This window comes from Podarcis cretensis, assembly GCF_951804945.1.
Source record: "Podarcis cretensis genome assembly, chromosome: 5".
In the NCBI taxonomy this organism is placed as follows: Eukaryota; Metazoa; Chordata; class Lepidosauria; order Squamata; family Lacertidae; genus Podarcis; species Podarcis cretensis.
Window position 1 is genome coordinate 99,295,761 of NC_137174.1, and position 17,243 is coordinate 99,313,003.

Consider the following 17,243-nt stretch of genomic DNA (forward strand, 5'->3'; position numbering starts at 1 on the left):
CTGCTGGTCTCTGTTAAGTCGTGGGTGAACATATCAGACGACACAGCGATTCTTCAAACAGCTCTTGTTTATTCACAGGCCAGAACAGAACTGAACTGAAGGGTTCAGCCAGCCTGCTTATATAAAGCTCCACTACAACACTACAGTAGCAACTTTCTGTAACTAGCCAATCACTGAACATCACTTTCAATCCCCTATTTGCATATGTGGACCAGAGTGAAAACTATCTACAGTATCCCCCTGCTGGCCCAGGATGAGAACTTCAGTACATAACACCCTCCTGCAAGGGCTCGTCTTAGCTGCCCCCACAAACCCAACCTGAACAAACAAGAAATGAACTCGCACGCAGGATGGCGAATTTACAAACGCTTTTATCCAGTTTTTGCTTCACAAAACTAGGTTCACTGGAAAGAAAAGGAGAAGCCTGTGAGACCCCCCCCCCTTCAGATATCGGACACAGAGAGGAGGGTGGCTGTAGGAGAGGAAGCAGGTCGTCGGCTCCCGTGGATCTGGCATTTCCAGTGCAGGTCCGGATCTGGATCCAGAAGCTCCACAGAATCCAGCATGTCGGGAACTGGCAGGGAAAGAAAATAACAGATGGTATTTAACTCTGAGTAGACTTGCTAAGATGTATAAGTCCGAATCAGATAAGTGCAAAGAGGTGGAGGAACGTTCCTTCATATGTGGTGGACTTGTAAAAGGGTAAAAAGAGTACTGGGAAATGATCCTTAATGAATTGAAAAAAAATGATTAAAAGTACTTTCCAAAAAACCCCAAAACAAACCAGAGTCCTTTGTGTTGCGGATAATTCAGACTGAAATTCCCAGGTGTCAAAAAAGGTTATTTATAAGAGTACATCCATTTGTGAAAAAAGGAATATACAATGGGATAGACAGGCAGTCCAAAGTGTTGGTACATATATGATTTTGGAATAGTTATTTGTCCTTGTTTTTTTTTCTGGGTGAGGATGAAGCGGTCCCAGGTTTCCCTTCATGTAATTGTGAAGACCTGGCCGCTGTTGGAACATAAATGCTGCCAGAAACAGCTGTGGCAGACCTCTGCTGAGGGAATACAGGGAGCGACTGATCTAAGACTCACCTATAAAAGTGGTCACATGACACAGCGCTCGTCTCAGGTAAGCACACGTTGATGCCTTACCTGTTCAGCACCCACCCCAGCAGCCTTCTCTGACCCTCAGCGGACCCCTGCAGAGGCTGGCTGGACCACTGGGATTTGTCAGCCGCAGCAGGAGATCTACTCACTAGGGATTTCCACCATCCTCTCTTGGCTGTTCATTTGCCAGTTGGATTTCTTCTTGACAACCTGGAAGGAGGCAGTGGGAAAAAGACAGTCACGGAACCAAGAGATTACACAAGAGATTGCACTTTGACATGCTTTCGAACTGCTAGGTTGGCAGGAGCAGGGACTGAGCAACGGGAGCTCACCCTGTCGCAGGGATTTGAACCGCCGACCTTCTGATCGGCAAGTCCTAGGCTCTGTGGTTTAACCCACAGTGTCACCCACGTCCCTTACCAAGAAATTACACAAAAACAAATGAAATGCCGCAAAAATCCCTGAAACGAGAAGTAATCGGATATAGAGTTAAACTACCGTAAATAACAAAAATCAAGAAGTTTAAGGGAAAAAATTAACCTAGAATTAAACAAAGACTTAAGGAGATGCCGGCTACAAAACTCGTTTCACTGAACTCATCCGTTTCCTCCAAAAGAAATAAAGAAATTTTAACCTTCAATGATTTTAAGCAGGACTGAAACGCTTCCCTGAGTTTACAAAAAAGACATGAAAACCTCAATGACAAGTTTTAGACATAGCCCTATTTAAGAAAGCAAATCAGTAAGGCAAAGGTAAAGGGACCCCTGACCATCAGGTCCAGTTGTGGCCGACTCTGGGGTTGCGGCACTCACCTCGCTTTATTGGCCGAGGGAGCCGGCGTACGGCTTCCGGGTCATGTGGCCAGCATGACTAAGCCACTTCTGGTGAACCAGAGCAGCGCACGGAAACGCTGTTTACCTTCCCACCGGAGCGGTACCTATTTATCTACTTGCACTTTGACGTGCTTTCGAACTGCTAGGTTGGCAGGAGCAGGGACCGAGCAACGGGAGCTCACCCCGTCGGGGGGATTCAAACCGCCGACCTTCTGATCAGCAAGTCCTAGGCTCTGTGGTTTAACCCACAGCGCCACCCGTGTCCCTAGGAAATTGAAGACTCAGCTGTAAAAACTCTAGTATTGCCTTTACAATACAATACTAACAAAAAAACTTACAAAGGAATACGAGAAAAGCCGTTTAAGATTTTAAACAAACTCAAAAACAGGGCTGAAACGCTCCTGACTGCTGATGTTAAAGACTGATGTGGAAAATCTGGAAGTAGGAGCATCGCTGAATGGGAAGGCACCGCAATGCACAGCAATCTTTGTTTTCTGCTGGGCCTCCTCGGTTTGTCCCTAGCCCCAACAAAGGGGCTGCAACCTTGCTTGCCCTGCGCTTGGATCATAGAATCACAAAACTGCAAAGTTGGAAGTGACCCAAAGGACCGTCTAGTGTAGTCCAACCTTCAATGCAGGTTTGCAGGAGCTTCTCCTCATGTTATCAAGACCTCAGGCCTTCTCCCATCCTGTCTGCTGCAGCCTTTCCCAAAGGCTGCACTAGCAGAGGCTGATGGGAGAGAGATACCATTCAAAATAGCCAGAGGGCACCAGGTTGGGGTTAGGCACATTGCAACTCTCAAAGGCCATAGCCAGGGCTCCTCCAGGCAGCGTGTTCAGCACTCATCCTGATCATCCTGACCCCTGTGGCCTATGCATTAGTAAAATTGAGGCTAGGTTACTGGAATGCTTTATTTGTGAGGCTGCCCTTGGGCGTGGTTTGGAAACTCCAGCTGGCGTGTTTTGTATTATTATTATTATTAGTAGTAGTAGTAGTAGTAGTAGTACAGTGGTTCCCCGCAAGACGAACACCTCGCAAGACGGAAAACCCGCTAGACGAAAGTGTTTTCCGTTTTGGAGGCGCTTCGCAAAACGAATTTCCCTATGGGCTTGCTTCGCAAGACGAAATGTCTTGCGAGTTTTTCTGACTTTTTTTTCCTCCCCCCCTTTTTCTAAGCCGCTAAGCCGCTTATCTGCTTATCCGCTAAGCTGATAAGCTGCTAAAAGCCGCTAATAGCGCTAATCCGCTAAGCCGTCAATGGGCTTGCTTCGCAAGACGAAAAAACCGCTAGACGAAGAGAATTGTGGAATGGATTCTTTTCGTCTTGTAAGGCACCACTGTATACTGTTCCTCATGTGTAGATCTCAGGGCAGCAGCCACATTGCGGACGAGGACATCTGGCCGAAAACTTTTGGCACCAGTGTTAAAACAGCTGCACTGGTTGCTCCTCTGCTACCAAGCCAGGTTCAAGGTCCTTGTATTAATTTGCAAAGCTCTGAACAACTTAGGAGCAGGGTACCTCAAGGGATCGCCTAAACCTTCTACCCCGGCTCCAGCACCTAAGGAAAATTAACAACAACCATCTTAAACTTTCCAAAATAACAGCAGACTAAAAACAGATTAAAAGTCGCACCAGCTTCCTAAACATCTGGGTAAAGGTAAAGGGTCCCCTTACCATAAGGTCCAGTCATGGCCGACTCTGGGGTTGCGGCGCTAATCTCGCTTTACTGGCCGAGGCTTTACAGCTTTACATATTCCGGGTCATGTGGCCAGCAGGACTAAGCTGCTTCTGGCGAAACCAGAGTAGTGCACAGGAACGCCATTTGCCTTCCCGCCAGAGTGGTACCTATTTATCTACTTGCACTTTAACGTGCTTTTGAATTGCTAGGTTGGCAGGAGCTGGGACCGAACAACAAGAGCTCACCCCGTCGTGGGGATTTGAACCGCCAACCTTCTGATCGGCAAGCCCTAGGCTCTGTGGTTTAGACCACAGTGCCACCCGCGTTCCTAAACATTTGGGTAGGCTTGTCTAAGTAAGAATGTTTTTAGCAGGCACCAAAAAGAGCCCAGCGAAGGCGCCTGCCTGATATCAAAAGGCAGGGAGTTCCAAAGGCTAGGTGCTGCCACACTACAAGTTTGAGTTCTTACGAATGTGAAACAGGTGCTGAGTGGCACCTGAAAATTCCACTGAAATATATGGGGCAAGGCAATCTCTTAGGTGAACTGGTCCCAAGTTGTTAATGGCACCTTGAACCTGGTAATTAAAGGACATGCAATGGGTACCTATTCCACATCAAACTGAGGTGTGGACTGGCCCATGCGCCAGGCAAAAGGCAGTCCCACGGAGATATCTTTCCACCCCCTGCTCACCTGCTTCTCTGCCTTTTCCGCCGACGCTCCTCCCAGCCTGGGACCCTCTCGGTGCAGAAGGCTCCCCATGGCGGACAGGAAGTGGCGCCAAGCCTTGAGCACCTTCTGCTGGCGGGAAAGGTCTTGGGAGCAGCTGTGAGGGCAGGAGCCGGGGATGGCTGAACCCATGCTGGAGACCCAGGGGACGTGGCAGAGCTCAGCGGCATCAGCGGCCCCCAGGGCCATCGCTCTGGAGGACCTCACTCTGTACCTGCAAGAAGAGCATGGAAAGGAGGGAGGTGCAGATGAAACAGGGTTGTATGGGTGTGTCATTGTGGTGGGAAGGACTATTTTCTGACTTAAGAGCTCCTCCAGGCAACCTGCTCATTGAGCATCCTCCCTACTTGCTTGCGCAAAGCTTGTGTGAAGGCGGTTAGATTGCACCCGGTATTTACTGAGCGCGTCTTCTGAAATTCAGCCTCTGCCGAGTGCGCCACACGGCTGCCTCCTCCTCCATGCCTGCCTGTTATGTACTGAAGTTCTCACCCTGGGCCAGCAGGGGGATACTGTAGATAGTTATGCAAATGAAGGATCGAAAGTGACGTTCAGTGATTGGATAGTTTTAGAAAGTTGCTACAGTAACGTACTGGAGCTCTATATAAGCAGGCTGACTGAGCCCTTCAGTTCAGTTCTGTCCTGGCCTGTGAATAAACAAGAGCTGTTGAAGAATCGCTGTGTCGTCTGATATGTTCACCCACAACTTAACACTGCCCACTCCTCGTGAGCGTATAGAGGGGAGGTCCAAAAATATCCACATGGTGCCTAGGGAACAACTTGCACCTTAATATCAGCAAGACAAAGGAGATGGTGTTGGACTTCCTCCCTCCCTAAAAAACTATGGGAAACGGGGGGAGGGCAGAAGGGAGCTTTGCACCACAGCACTGGGTATGCTTAAGATGGCCCTGAGTACCACCGTAATAAAAGCAAGCAAGGAATGCGATTCCGTCACCCGCCAGCTAAAGATGTCCCCTATCTGGATGGGAGCCCCTAACCCTCCACACCCAGAGGTCACCCCCAAGGAAGGATGGCTAAGCCCTGAGCCCCGAGTCACGCACTTGGTTCTGTGCCTCTTGCACCACCCCGAGTCCTGCCAGTTCAAGGCCAAAGGTTGCTTGAAGGACAGAGCCTGTGGAGAGAGATGAGGGAGGTCAGAGATGGAAAGGAAAGCAGCAGCAGCAGCAGCAGCAACAGGCAGCCTCTGCTGGGCTCGGGGTCAAGGGCTCGGGGAGCTCTCCAAGGTTGGGGGGACCCTGTCTTGGCCGCATGTGATGGTGCACAGCGGCACACACAGCTCTGGCCGCCATCCTTTGGTGCTCTGCATCCCTAGGAACTCAGACCAGGCGGCTCCACGCACAAGGAGCAGTCCCTCTCCTCCCGCCTCCGCCATGTTCGCCCCTGCATCTCCATGCGGCACCTGGAATTTGCAGCTGTGATGAGCAGCTAAGATGTAGCGGATCTGGGTGCAAACCAGGAGGAGCAGAGGCACCAAGTAGAATGCAGTGGGGATGGTCACCAGCACTCTGAAAGCACCGGAGTCAAGGAAGACGGACAGATGATGATGATGATAATAATAACAATAACAACAATAATAATAATAATAATAATAATAATAATAATAATAATAAAAAATATTAATAATAATAATAATAATAATAATAATAATAATAATAATAATAATAATAAATATTAATAATAATAATAATAATAATAATAATAATAATAATAATAATAATAATAAATATTAATAATAATAATAATAATAATAATAATAATAATAATAATAATAATAATTTATTTGTACCCCACCCACCTGGCTGGGTTTCCCCAGCCACACTGGGTGGCTTCCAACAAAGATTAAAAATACATTAAAATATCACACATTAAAAACTTCCCTAAACCTTCAGATGTCTTCTAAAAGTCTGGTAGTTGTTTTTCTCTTTGACTTCTGGTGGGACGGCGTTCCACAGGGCAGGCGCCACCACCGAGAAGGCCCTCTGCCAGGTTCCCTGTAGCTTTGCTTCTCACAATGAGGGAACCGCCAGAAGGCCCTCGGCGCTGGACCTCAATGTCCGGCAGAACGGTGGGGGTGGAGACGCTCCCTCAGGTCTACTGGACTGAGGCCATTTAGGGCTTTCAAGGACGCAAGGGAGAAACGTGCTAAGAGGAAGGTACGCTTGGCAAATCCACACCGTGATCAGCTCCTGCCCAGAAACCTCTGTTCCTACTGTGGAAGGACGTGTGGATCCAGAATTGGCCTCCACAGTCACTTATGGACTCATTGTTAAAACCGTGTTTATGGAAGACAATCTTACTTGGCTACGAGTGATCACGAAAGAAGAAGCAGAGAATTGTAGTTCTGGGAGGGGAATCTGGGTCTCCTAACAGCTCTCAGCACCCTTAGCAAACTACAGCTCCCAGGATTCTTTGAATCCCAGCGTTACAGGAGAGGGAGGGGAACATCTCTCTGAAGGATACGTGCAGATCTTCTCCACGCTGAAAGCCTGCTGGGAGTTGAATGCCAGGTAGACCAGGCAGGAAGCCAGCACCGCCAGGTCGTAGCCACTCAGGAAGGCCACAAAGAAGATGAAGAAGCGAAGGTTGTGGTAGCCAATGCAGTTGTTGACCCACATGCAGTGGTGGTCGAATTCCTGCAGGTGATATACAGTATAATGAACTGAAGAAAATGTTGAAAATAACCTTTGTAAAAACAACCAGAAGCCTTTTTATTAGGTATTTTAAGCCAAGATATACCGAAAGAAAAGAGGACTGTTGAGTAGTGGGTGAACATATCAGACGACACAGAGATTCTTCAAACAGCTCTTGTTTATTCACAGGCCAGGACAGAATGAACTGAAGGGTTCAGCCAGCCTGCTTATATAGAGCTCCACTACAACGCAACTGTAACCACTTTCTGTAACTATCCAATCACTGAACGTCACTTTCAATCCCTTATTTGCATATGTGCACCTGAGTGAAAACTATCTACAGTATCCCCTTGCTGGCCCAGGGTGAGAACTTCAGTACATAACAAGGACTATATTCGTGTATGCCACTACAGCAGCGAGAATGTTGATTGCACAAAATTGTAAGACTGGAGAAATACTAACTAAAGAACAACGGCAAGAGAAGTTGATGAACTATGCAGAACTGGAAAAAATGACAGATTAAGAGGAAAAGACAACAGAGACTTTGAAAAAGAATGGGAACCATTTATATTAAACTTGCAGAAACAAAGAAAGTCTATAGACTTGATGGTAGGATTTAAATGAACCTCCACATTATTAGTATTAGAAAATGTGTAGAAGATAGAGAAATACTATGGTGTATTCACTGTTATTTTTATGTTTTTAGGTTTGATGTTATTGTATAAATATATTATTAGTATTTTTTTCTTTTAGGAGGCAGCAAAGTGGGTGAAACAAACCGGAAGCAGAAGTTGGGGGAAGCCCAGGAGGGGAGGGAGAAAGGAATTGTCAGAGCTGCCCCTAGGTCCCAGCTCACAGAGGACCAACGCGAGGCTGTCGTTATGTACAAAAGTCTTTATTGAGTTTCCATTTCAAAGCCGCAGCGCGCAGCTCTACGTCTTAAAGCCTAGACCGGCGAAGTCCCGTCTGAATCTCCTCCCCTCTGACACCAGTTTAAGATCCTAGCCCTGCTCCACCTTTTACGCTGCTCTCTCCTCCTCTGGGTCCTCCGGCCCGCTGGGGCATCCCCCTTTCTGGACTCTTCTGACGCTGAGTCGCTTAACTCCTCCCCCTGCCTCCGGCGGGCTTTAGGACCCGGTTCCCAATCCTCATTCTCTGCTGTCCCGCGCTCCTGTACATTTGAACTTGCCTCTCGCGCCAACCCAGTGACCTTCCTCCTGACCGTTACACTACTTCTGTCACTGCTTCCCTCTTCCGGGATACTGGCCGGATCTGACCTCCCCTCCGTTGTCTGACTCTCCGATGGAGGTGGTGTCAGCCCTGCCTTATCTTCTCTCCCTGGTGGGGAATGCACTGGCCCCGATCTTTGGGACTCTTCCCCCCCACTCTGCTCTGGTGGGGAAGCTGGTCCTGATTTCCAACTACTGCTCTGGGAGTCCCTGCTGCCCCCTTGCTCCTGGGGCGTTCCCCTTGGGAACCCCCTACCCCTGGCCACTGGCGCCCCCTTCTGTGAATCTTCCGATTCGCTGGAGAGGCTCATGGAATCCCTCTGTCCACTGTCCTCTTCTCCTACGCTCCCCTCGGATTCTTCCCCTTCGCTCTCCATCTCCTCTCTTCCCTGTGCCTCTGCTCCTGAGCCCCTGACAGGAATGTATAGCAAATGTTATGAATATGAGATGTGTGTAATGAACGAAAAAGAAAAATGAATAAAATAAAACAAAAGAATTCCTGTAGGTGGGGCCGGAGAGTTAGGACGCAGCACTTCAGGAAACACCCCAGGGCCCTTTGAACTTCACTAACATACATATTTTAGCAAGTAATACCCCCCGATATATTGCCTTTTTGCATGTTATCCGCACACCTTGCAGCAGTATATGCATTGTTGCACACAGAGCTTGAACTGCGCTGCAAAATTCTGAGATGTGCCAAATTTTGAATCATGGCTGCATTTCAGTTTGCACTGTGCTCCAGAAAGTGCAAACTAGGTAACAGGTTTTACTTTAAATGCGAACCAAGTCGAGCTCCTCCTGTACCCCTAGGGGCCGCTGTCGTTCTTTACCTCCACACAGGTGTTGCACCAGGAGCAGTGGAAGGTGTGCTGCAGGCAGTAGAGCTGGCATTTGTTGCACCAGTGCTGGTTGAGGTCTTTCATGGTGAAGGCCTGGTTCACCAGCTCTTTTTCAATGCCTGGCCGTGGAAGGAAGCAGAGGAGGGAGAAAGCAGCTTCAGAGTCAGGCCATTCGCACACAGCACACATTTAAAGACGACTCTATTCCGAACTTTAAAATGGAAAGCGTAATGCTGGTGGTCAACGAAAGAGATTTCAAGGCAAATTTTTAAAACTGTAGTACAGTGGTGCCCCGCAAGACGAATGCCTCGCAAGACGGAAAACTCGCTAGACGAAAGAGTTTTCCGTTTCGGAGGTGCTTCGCAAAACGAATTTCCTATGGGCTTGCTTCGCAAGACGAAAATGTCTTTCAAGTTCCTGCGGGGTTTTTTTCCTTCCCCCCCTTTTTTCTAAGCCGCTAAGCCGCTTATCCGCTAAGCCGCTAAAAGCCGCTAAACCGCTAATAGCGCTAATCCGCTAATCCGTCAATGGGCTTGCTTCGCAAGACGAAAAAACCGCTAGACGAAGAGACTCGCGGAACGGATTCTTTTCATCTTGCGAGGCACCACTGTATAAACACCAACAACTGGGAAACACTGGCCTGCGAGCGCTCCAGTTGGAGAACAGCCTTGACCAAAGGTGTCATGGGCTTTGAAGACACTTGAACTCAGGATGAAAGGGAGAAACATGCTAAGAGGAAGGCACGCTTGGCAAACCCTCGTCGTGATCAACTCCCGCCCGGAAACCAATGTCCCCACTGTGGAAGGACGTGTGGATCCAGAATTGGCCTCCACAGTCACTTACGGACTCATTGTTAAAACCCTGTTTATGGAAGACAATCTTACTCAGCTACGAGGGATTGCCAAAGAAGAAGACACATTCAAAGCGCCGTGATACCACTTTAAGCAGTCATGGCTTCCCCCAAAGGATTCTGGGAGCTGTTAGGAGACTTCCCCATTTTCCTAACGGAGCTACAGTGGTACCTTGGTTCTCAAATGCCTTGGTACTCAAACAAATTGGAACCCAAACACTGCAAACCCAGAAGTAAGTGTTCCGGTTTGCGAACTTTTTTCAGAAGTCGATCGTGTGCTGATTTGAGTGTTACACTTCCGTTTTGAGTGTTACCCTGAGGTCTGTCTGTTTTTGCTATTTATTTTGCATTTTTGTTTTCGTGGCTCTTTTTGTTTTGTTTTTGTGACTGTATGGAGCCCAGTTCAGTTACTGATTGATTGATAGTGTCACTGCAGTACATTGTTCATTGCTTTCATTTTATGGATCACTGGTCTTGTTAGATAGTAAAATTCATGTTAAATTGCTGTTTTAGGGGTTGTTTTTAAAAGTCTGGAACAGATTAATCCGTTTTGCATTGCTTTCTATGGGAAAGTGTGCCTTGGTTTTGGAACGCTTTGGTTTTGGAACGGACTCCTGGAACAGATTAAGTTTGAGAACCAAGGTACCAATGCATAATTCTCCGATTCACTTGATGATCTTTGATCCAAAGTCCTCCATTTTTAGAAATAGTATTACAAAGGTTGGGTGCCACCCTCACTCTGCAAGATTCCAAGGGGTTCTAGGGCACTCAGGCCGGGTCTGCGTTCCTTTGGAGGGTTGAGGCACAGCGGAGACTGTCGTAGCCTTAAGAAATATGGTACATACGCCATGGCCAGAGAGCGCTGACTTTTTTCCCAAAATTTGGACTGGAAAATAAACAACCCGTGAGTAGATTGGAATCTGGACTTTAAAATTTATACCTTTGAATTCGGTACAATCGGGGGATGTGCTAAAGGGAAGTCCGCACCCCCCTACCTACAAACGATCTAAAGCAAGGATTGGAGAACTAAGGTGGAGAGTATTGTTTTTGGTGTCAGATAAAAGATACTTCAATGAATTTGACAGAAGAAGTCTTTGTGCTGGAGAGAAAGTGAGGAATTTTGGAAGCTTTTGTGTAAACCCCCCCCCCCCCCGAACCCGGGAGTGTCCTGTGCGTAAGCCGGAGGAAAAAGAATAAGGAGTTTGACAGCTGTCAAAGGAGCTGTCAAACGGGCGGTTAAAGTTAAGAACTTTGTTACTTAATAACTCTCTGAATTAAAAGTGTTGCATTTGAACTGAGGTGGTTGGAAACAACGTAGCTATAAACAATAAGTAACGGACTGTTGGAAAAGGACTATCAAGTAATTGGAATCCCCCTAGGGGGAACTAGAGACATTACAATGGCTGCAGAGGGAAAATTACTGGCAAAGATAGAAAAAATGTTTTTTCTCGTGGGAATCCTGCAAGAGCAGAGTACGGCTATGAACAAAGAACTTATGACCTTGAATTCTAAAACAAACAACTCTGCTGAATGCATAAAGGATTTGACTAATAAGAAATCTGCAGCTGAACCAGAAGAGACATTTTTGGAACAGGTGGAGAGGAAAGAAGGAGCGGAAAAGGAAAATACCAATCAGAAGCCTATATTGTCAGGAAATAAAGAAGAAGATCTTCGGATTACAAATCTGCGAAAGATGAGAAAGATGAAGGAGGAAGTCCCTGGAGTACCTGGAATACTGGAATTTAAAAGAATAAAGAAATATGATTGGGACTTCCTCTTTGAGTATGGGAGAGCAGCTGACCTTTTGCAGCAACTGCTTTTAAGTATTTTGGATGGAAGAAAACTTGGTGTGACTGCGACTGAACTCCTTCGAGACCTGAGGACCAACAAAAAGGGTTACCAACAAAATCGGCGGAGAGAGACTGACAGAGACTTGAAGGCCTCGGATGTGAGGAATCCGGGCTAGGAACTGTTTCTGTGGACATAAGGGATGGAAACCGGGGTAGGGAGGGAGGGGAGAACAGAATTTTAAAATTTTATGATTTTTGTATTTGGCCATTATGACATATAATTAATTAAAATATAAAGGGAGAAATTCGTGGGAGAGAAATTAGGTCGACCTTAGAAAAAAGATTTAATGTTTATAAGAGAATTGGATAAGTTAAATGTGGATAAGTAAAAAGAGTTAAGTTTTAAAAATAATAATAATATGTTAAAGATGAGAGATAAGAACTTGCTGAATTAATTATTGGAATTGGGATGTATGAAGAGGGGGTGGGGGGAAGTCAAGGAAAGAGGGTAAAGAAAGTAAGAGTATGAAATTATATATGTTTTGTTTTTGTTTTTGTTGTGTGTGTGTGTATAAAATGTGAAAACCTAATAAAAATTTTATATATATATAAAAAAGAAATATGGTACATACACTGGTACCTTGGTTCTCAAACTTAATCTGTTCCGGGAGTCCGTTCCAAAACCAAAGCGTTCCAAAACCAAGCCGCGCTTTCCCACAGAAAGTAATGCAAAACGGATTAATCCGTTCCAGACTTTTAAAAACAACCCCTAAAACAGCAAGTTAACATGAATTTTACTATCTAACGAGACCACTGATCCATAAAATGAAAGCAACAAACAATGTACTGCAGTCACTCACTCAGTTTACTATTTAGACCTTCCGTCTGCATGGAGAGAGTCCAGATCTTGCAGCTTGGCCGGAGGGTGGCAGGTTGGGAGCAGCCCCTGCACACTTACCTTTGTGGAGGATTCCAGTGTCTGTGAAACTGGTGAGGAGGAAGTAGATAATGGTTGGGATGAAGAGGAGGCCGCAGATGGTGGGGAAGGCCCAGGACACATGGAGGGCCAGCCAGCTGCACCTGTGGGAGGAAGCAGGTGGAGGTTGGGGCGAGACCTTGGCTTCGGCCCACAGAAGAAGCTAACCTTGGAAGAAAAAGGTCCTGTGCCCACCACAGTTTAAGAATCTTAGAATGGGAAGGGACCCTGCAGTTTGCAAATAAACCTGGTAAACTTCTGGCCTGGCAATTAAAGAAAAAAAAGGAAGATAGAATTATCAATAAAATTAACATTGAAGACAAATGGATTCAAGAACCGAAGGAAATTAGTAAAAACTTTGCTAGTTTTTTCGGAAAACTATATAAAGAAGGTCCAGAGACTCTAGAAAAAATAATTGATTATTTGGGCAAAAATAAACTACCAATAATACCTAAGGAAAAAACTGAAATCTTGAACTCGCCAATAACAGCTATGGAGGTGCAACAAGCTATACAGATATCAAAATTAGGAAAGACTCAGATGGTCTTCCAGCTAATTACTATAAAAAGTTAGAACAAGCATTATTTCTTCCCATGAAAGACCTAATGAATAATATTCTGGCAAATGGAAAATTTCCGAAAACCTGGAAGAACAGCTTTATTACTCTTATCCATAAGCAGGGAACAGATGCCTCAAACATGGCCAATTACAGACCCATTGCACTGCTAAATACCGATTACAAGATATTCGCAGACATTCTTGCAAATAGATTAAAAATGGTGCTGAAAGAGATAATTCATAAAGATCAAACCGGATTTCTTCCCGGACGATTTATGCAATCCAATATTAGATGTGTGATTAATGTATTAGAATATTTGGATATTAATAAACCAGCAGCTATTGATAAACCAGCAGCTATTATGTTGGTAGACGCTGAAAAAGCTTTTGATAACGTGTCCACAGTTTAAGAATCTTGGAATGGGAAGGGACCCTGCGGCTCATCTCCTCCAACTTCCTGGAATGCAGGAATCTCAGCTGAAGCATCCATGACAGGCGGCCATCCAACATCTGCTAAAACACCTCCAAGGAAGGAGAGTCCACCACCGTCCGAAGGAGACCGTTCCACTGTCAAACAGCTCTCACTGTCCGAACGTTCCTTCTGATGTTAAGTCATAATCTTCTTTCTCATAACTCAAAACCATTGGTTCGGGTTCTACCCTCCATGAGAAAGGAAACTTCTTCCATCTTCCATGTGACAGCCTTTTAGATACAGTGGTACCTCGGGTTACATACGCTTCAAGTTACAGACGCTTCAGGTTACAGACTCTGCTAACCCAGAAATAGTACCTCGGGTTAAGAACTTTGCTTCAGGATGAGAACAGAAATTGCATGGCAGCGGCATGGCGGCAGCGGGAGGCCCCATTAGCTAAAGTGGTACCTCAGGTTAAGAACAGTTTCAGGTTAAGAACGGACCTCCAGAACGAATTAAGTTCTTAACCCGAGGTGCCACTGTATTGACAAGCTGGAATGTATTCAGAGGAGGACAACCAAGATGACCAAGGGTTGGGAAGCCGAGCCTTATGAGGAACGGTTGAAGGAGTTTGGCATGTTTAGCCTGGAGGAGACAGAGAGATGATGGGATAGCCATCTTCAAATATCTAAAGCAGGGGTCAGCAAACCAAGTAAACTCAGGCCCAAGTAAACTCAGGCCTAGTTGCCTTCTGGATCTGGCCCGCGGACTGTCCGTGGATCAGTGTGGGGATTCTGTTTGTTCAGGCTGCAACATTTTCCCCCCTGCGCCGTTCCCCCCCCATACACACTGTGGCAGCGGCTCCTCCCTCCCTCCTCCTGGCTTCTCCCTGCCCTGCCTAGAGGAGGAAGGGGCTGGGCCGAGTTGGCTGGGTGCCATTTTCAGCAGCCCCTCTCCTCCGGAGTCAGCCCTTTTGCGTTGCTCATCTTCTCTCTGCCACCGCTGGCTTGGTGCTCCTGTGGGCCAGAGAGTAGAGTGGACGAGCTCGCTCTGCCTACTCACGAGAAGCTGCGGTGGCGGCGGCAGTGGCAGTCCCTGGGAAGGTAAGTGCAGCGGCTGGGGGGGGGGGAGGACTACTTGCCCCCCTCACCTCTTCTTCCAGCTCCCCCCCCTCCAGTGCTGCTTCTCTAGCCCACCACAAGATCTGAGGGACAGTGGACCAGCCCGCGGCTAAAATTTTTTGCTGGCCCCTGATCTAAAGGGCTGCCCCATGGAAGATGGAGGAAGCTTGTATCCTGCTGCTCCAGATTGTAGGGACTAAGATATTAAAAGTGCAGAAAAGGTGTTTCGTAGCACTTCTAGGTATACCATTTGTTGGGATCTAGTGAGACGCGGGTGGCGCTGTGGTCTAAACTACAGAGCCTAGGACTTGCCGATCAGAAGGTCGGCGGTTCGAATCCCTGCAATGGGTGAGCTCCCATTGCTCAGTCAGTGGCGTAGTGTGGGGGGTGCAGGGGGGGCCGGCCGTACCAGGCGCAACATTTGAGGGTTAGGGTTAGGGGGCACAAATCCACGGGTTAGAGGGTGCAAATCCACGGGTTAGGGGGCACAAATTACTTGCCTTGCCCCGGGTGCTGACAACCCACGTTATGCCACTGTGCTCAGTCCCTGCTCCTGCCAACCTAGCAGTTTGAAAGCACCTCAAAGTGCAAGTAGATAAATAGGTACTGCTCCGGCGGGAAGGTAAATGGCGTTTCCGTGCGCTGCTCTGGTTCGCCAGAAGCGGCTTAGTCATGCTGGCCACATGACCCAGAAGCTGTACGCCGGCTCCCTCGGCCATAAAGCGAGATGAGCGCCGCAACCCCAGAGTCGACCACAACTGGACCTAGTGGTCAGGGGTCCCTTTACCTTTACCTTAGTGAGACCGGCTGACCCTTTGGGTCTGATGCAGCAGGCCTCTTCTCGCATCCCTTACCTCTGTTACCCTACCCTAAGACGGGATCGTTCAGTTCAAAATGGCCAGCCGAGTGCCATTGCCAACTGCTGCTCCTTTACTCGGGCATCCCAGATCAGCCTTCTTACTTACGGGAAAGTAAAGAAGAGGCAGCTGAGACCCATCAGGGTGCTGAAGTGGAAAGAAGCAAAGAGGCTGGAAGTGAGAGATTGGCATCCATCTTGGGCAAACCCCATGTCTCGAGGGGAAGAGCCAGGGAAAGCTGTTGTAGCAGTCGCTGGGCCCAAGCTGGATGGAACCCCCCCTGGTCTGTTGCCAGGGTGATGTTGTGATGTGGCAAAGGAGATAGAGGACAGAAGCGGGGGGTCTCCCCTGTTGTGGAATGTCGCCATGGTGGCGGAAGAAGTCCATTAATGGGCCCACGGTGCAAAGGATGCTGGGAGTTGACACCTGCCTCTCAGGTGGCTTATTGGAGGCTGCCCTCATTTGGGAGCGCTCCCTACAAGACTCACCCTAAGACCACCTTTGGGGGGTGGGGTTACATTTATTCATCACAAATAAAGCAGTTCCTAGAGAAGAGGGGGAAAGGGACGCGGGTGACACTGTGGGTTAAAGAGCCTAGGACTTGCCGATCAGAAGGTTGGCGGTTCGAATCCCCGCGACGGAGTGAGCTCCCGTTGCTCGGTCCCTGCTCCTGCCAACCTAGCAGTTCGAAAGCACGTCAAAGTGCAAGTCGATAAATAGGTACCACTCCGGCAGGAAGATAAACGGCGTTTCCGTGTGCTGCTCTGGTTCGCCAGGAGCGGCTTAGTCCTGCTGGCCACATGACCCGGAAGCTGTACGCCGGCTCCCTCGGCCAATAAAGCGAGATGAGTGCCGCAACCCCAGAGTCGGCCACGACTGGACCTAATGGTCAGGGCTCCCTTTGCCTAGAGAAGAGGGAGACAGTATAGATTTACAACAGTGGTTTGCAGAAGGTCATAGATCAGAGGCTGCAGAGGGGAGAAGCTGGGAAATGTTGGGAGAGGAGCAGGAGGAAGAAGCGCCAGGGGAGAGGCAGCTGACAGACTCTGTGTCTTTAGAAAGCATCCCCTCTTCTCCCAGAACCCAGCGGGCATGGAAAGCAGGAGAACAGAAAGCTCAGAGGCAGAAGGCAGAGATCAGCCAACGTAGGGAAGACGTGTAATGGGAGAGGCGGAAGGGGTGGGGGTTTATTTGGAGCAATGCCATCATTGCAAGAGAGGCACTTTTCAAAGCCTCTCTCTGTGAATATTGAATAAAAGACTTGGTAAGAACTCTCTTTGTTTATGTATTTCTTGGCCAGCCACCCTGGGAGGGACTGGATTCCCGGGGTTGACTTTTTGGGCGGTGTGCTTTGTCAGTTTGCCATTGAACCTGCCAGATCCGCTCAGCCCCCAATGGCTAGCTCATCAACTGTGGGACTCACTTGCTCTTGTGCCCGGATCCTGTTTGCGGGTTCCCCATAAAGGCGGAGCCTCCAGTTGCCACCAAAATGCCGGGACCTTCACGAAAGGATTCACTGCTTCTCACTTTGTCCTTCAGAGTCCCGGATTTCCAAATAGCTTTCTGCTACAAGTGACCTTGGAGTTGTTTCCTTATAGCAATCAAACAATT

At 47.8% G+C, this 17,243-nt stretch overlaps 1 protein-coding gene across 1 annotated transcript; it reads right to left on the minus strand.

The window, feature by feature from the left end:
* Window positions 1–355: 355 nt before the first annotated feature.
* Window positions 356–16,015, minus strand: ZDHHC19 (zDHHC palmitoyltransferase 19). The gene is made up of 9 exons (XM_079978132.1): window positions 15,741–16,015; window positions 12,667–12,788; window positions 9,060–9,187; window positions 6,831–7,003; window positions 5,770–5,875; window positions 5,411–5,481; window positions 4,317–4,566; window positions 1,263–1,323; window positions 356–574 (listed from the first exon to the last, which is right to left on the minus strand). Exons 1-9 carry the CDS (start codon window positions 15,998–16,000, stop codon window positions 444–446), a joined length of 1,302 nt encoding a protein of 433 aa, XP_079834258.1. The 5' UTR covers window positions 16,001–16,015; the 3' UTR covers window positions 356–443.
* Between the last annotated feature and the right edge of the window lie 1,228 nt (window positions 16,016–17,243).

Excerpts from the sequence above, each read along its gene's own strand:
- ZDHHC19 (XM_079978132.1), bottom strand. The coding sequence starts at position 16,000 with ATGGCGACATTCCACAACAGGGGAGACCCCCCGCTTCTGTCCTCTATC. Across the intron at positions 5,876-6,830 it reads AGCGTGGAGAAGATCTGCAC|AGTGCTGGTGACCATCCCCA; the intron begins GTATCCTTCAGA and ends CGGTGCTTTCAG. Across the intron at positions 5,482-5,769 it reads ATCACAGCTGCAAATTCCAG|GCTCTGTCCTTCAAGCAACC; the intron begins GTGCCGCATGGA and ends CTCTCTCCACAG.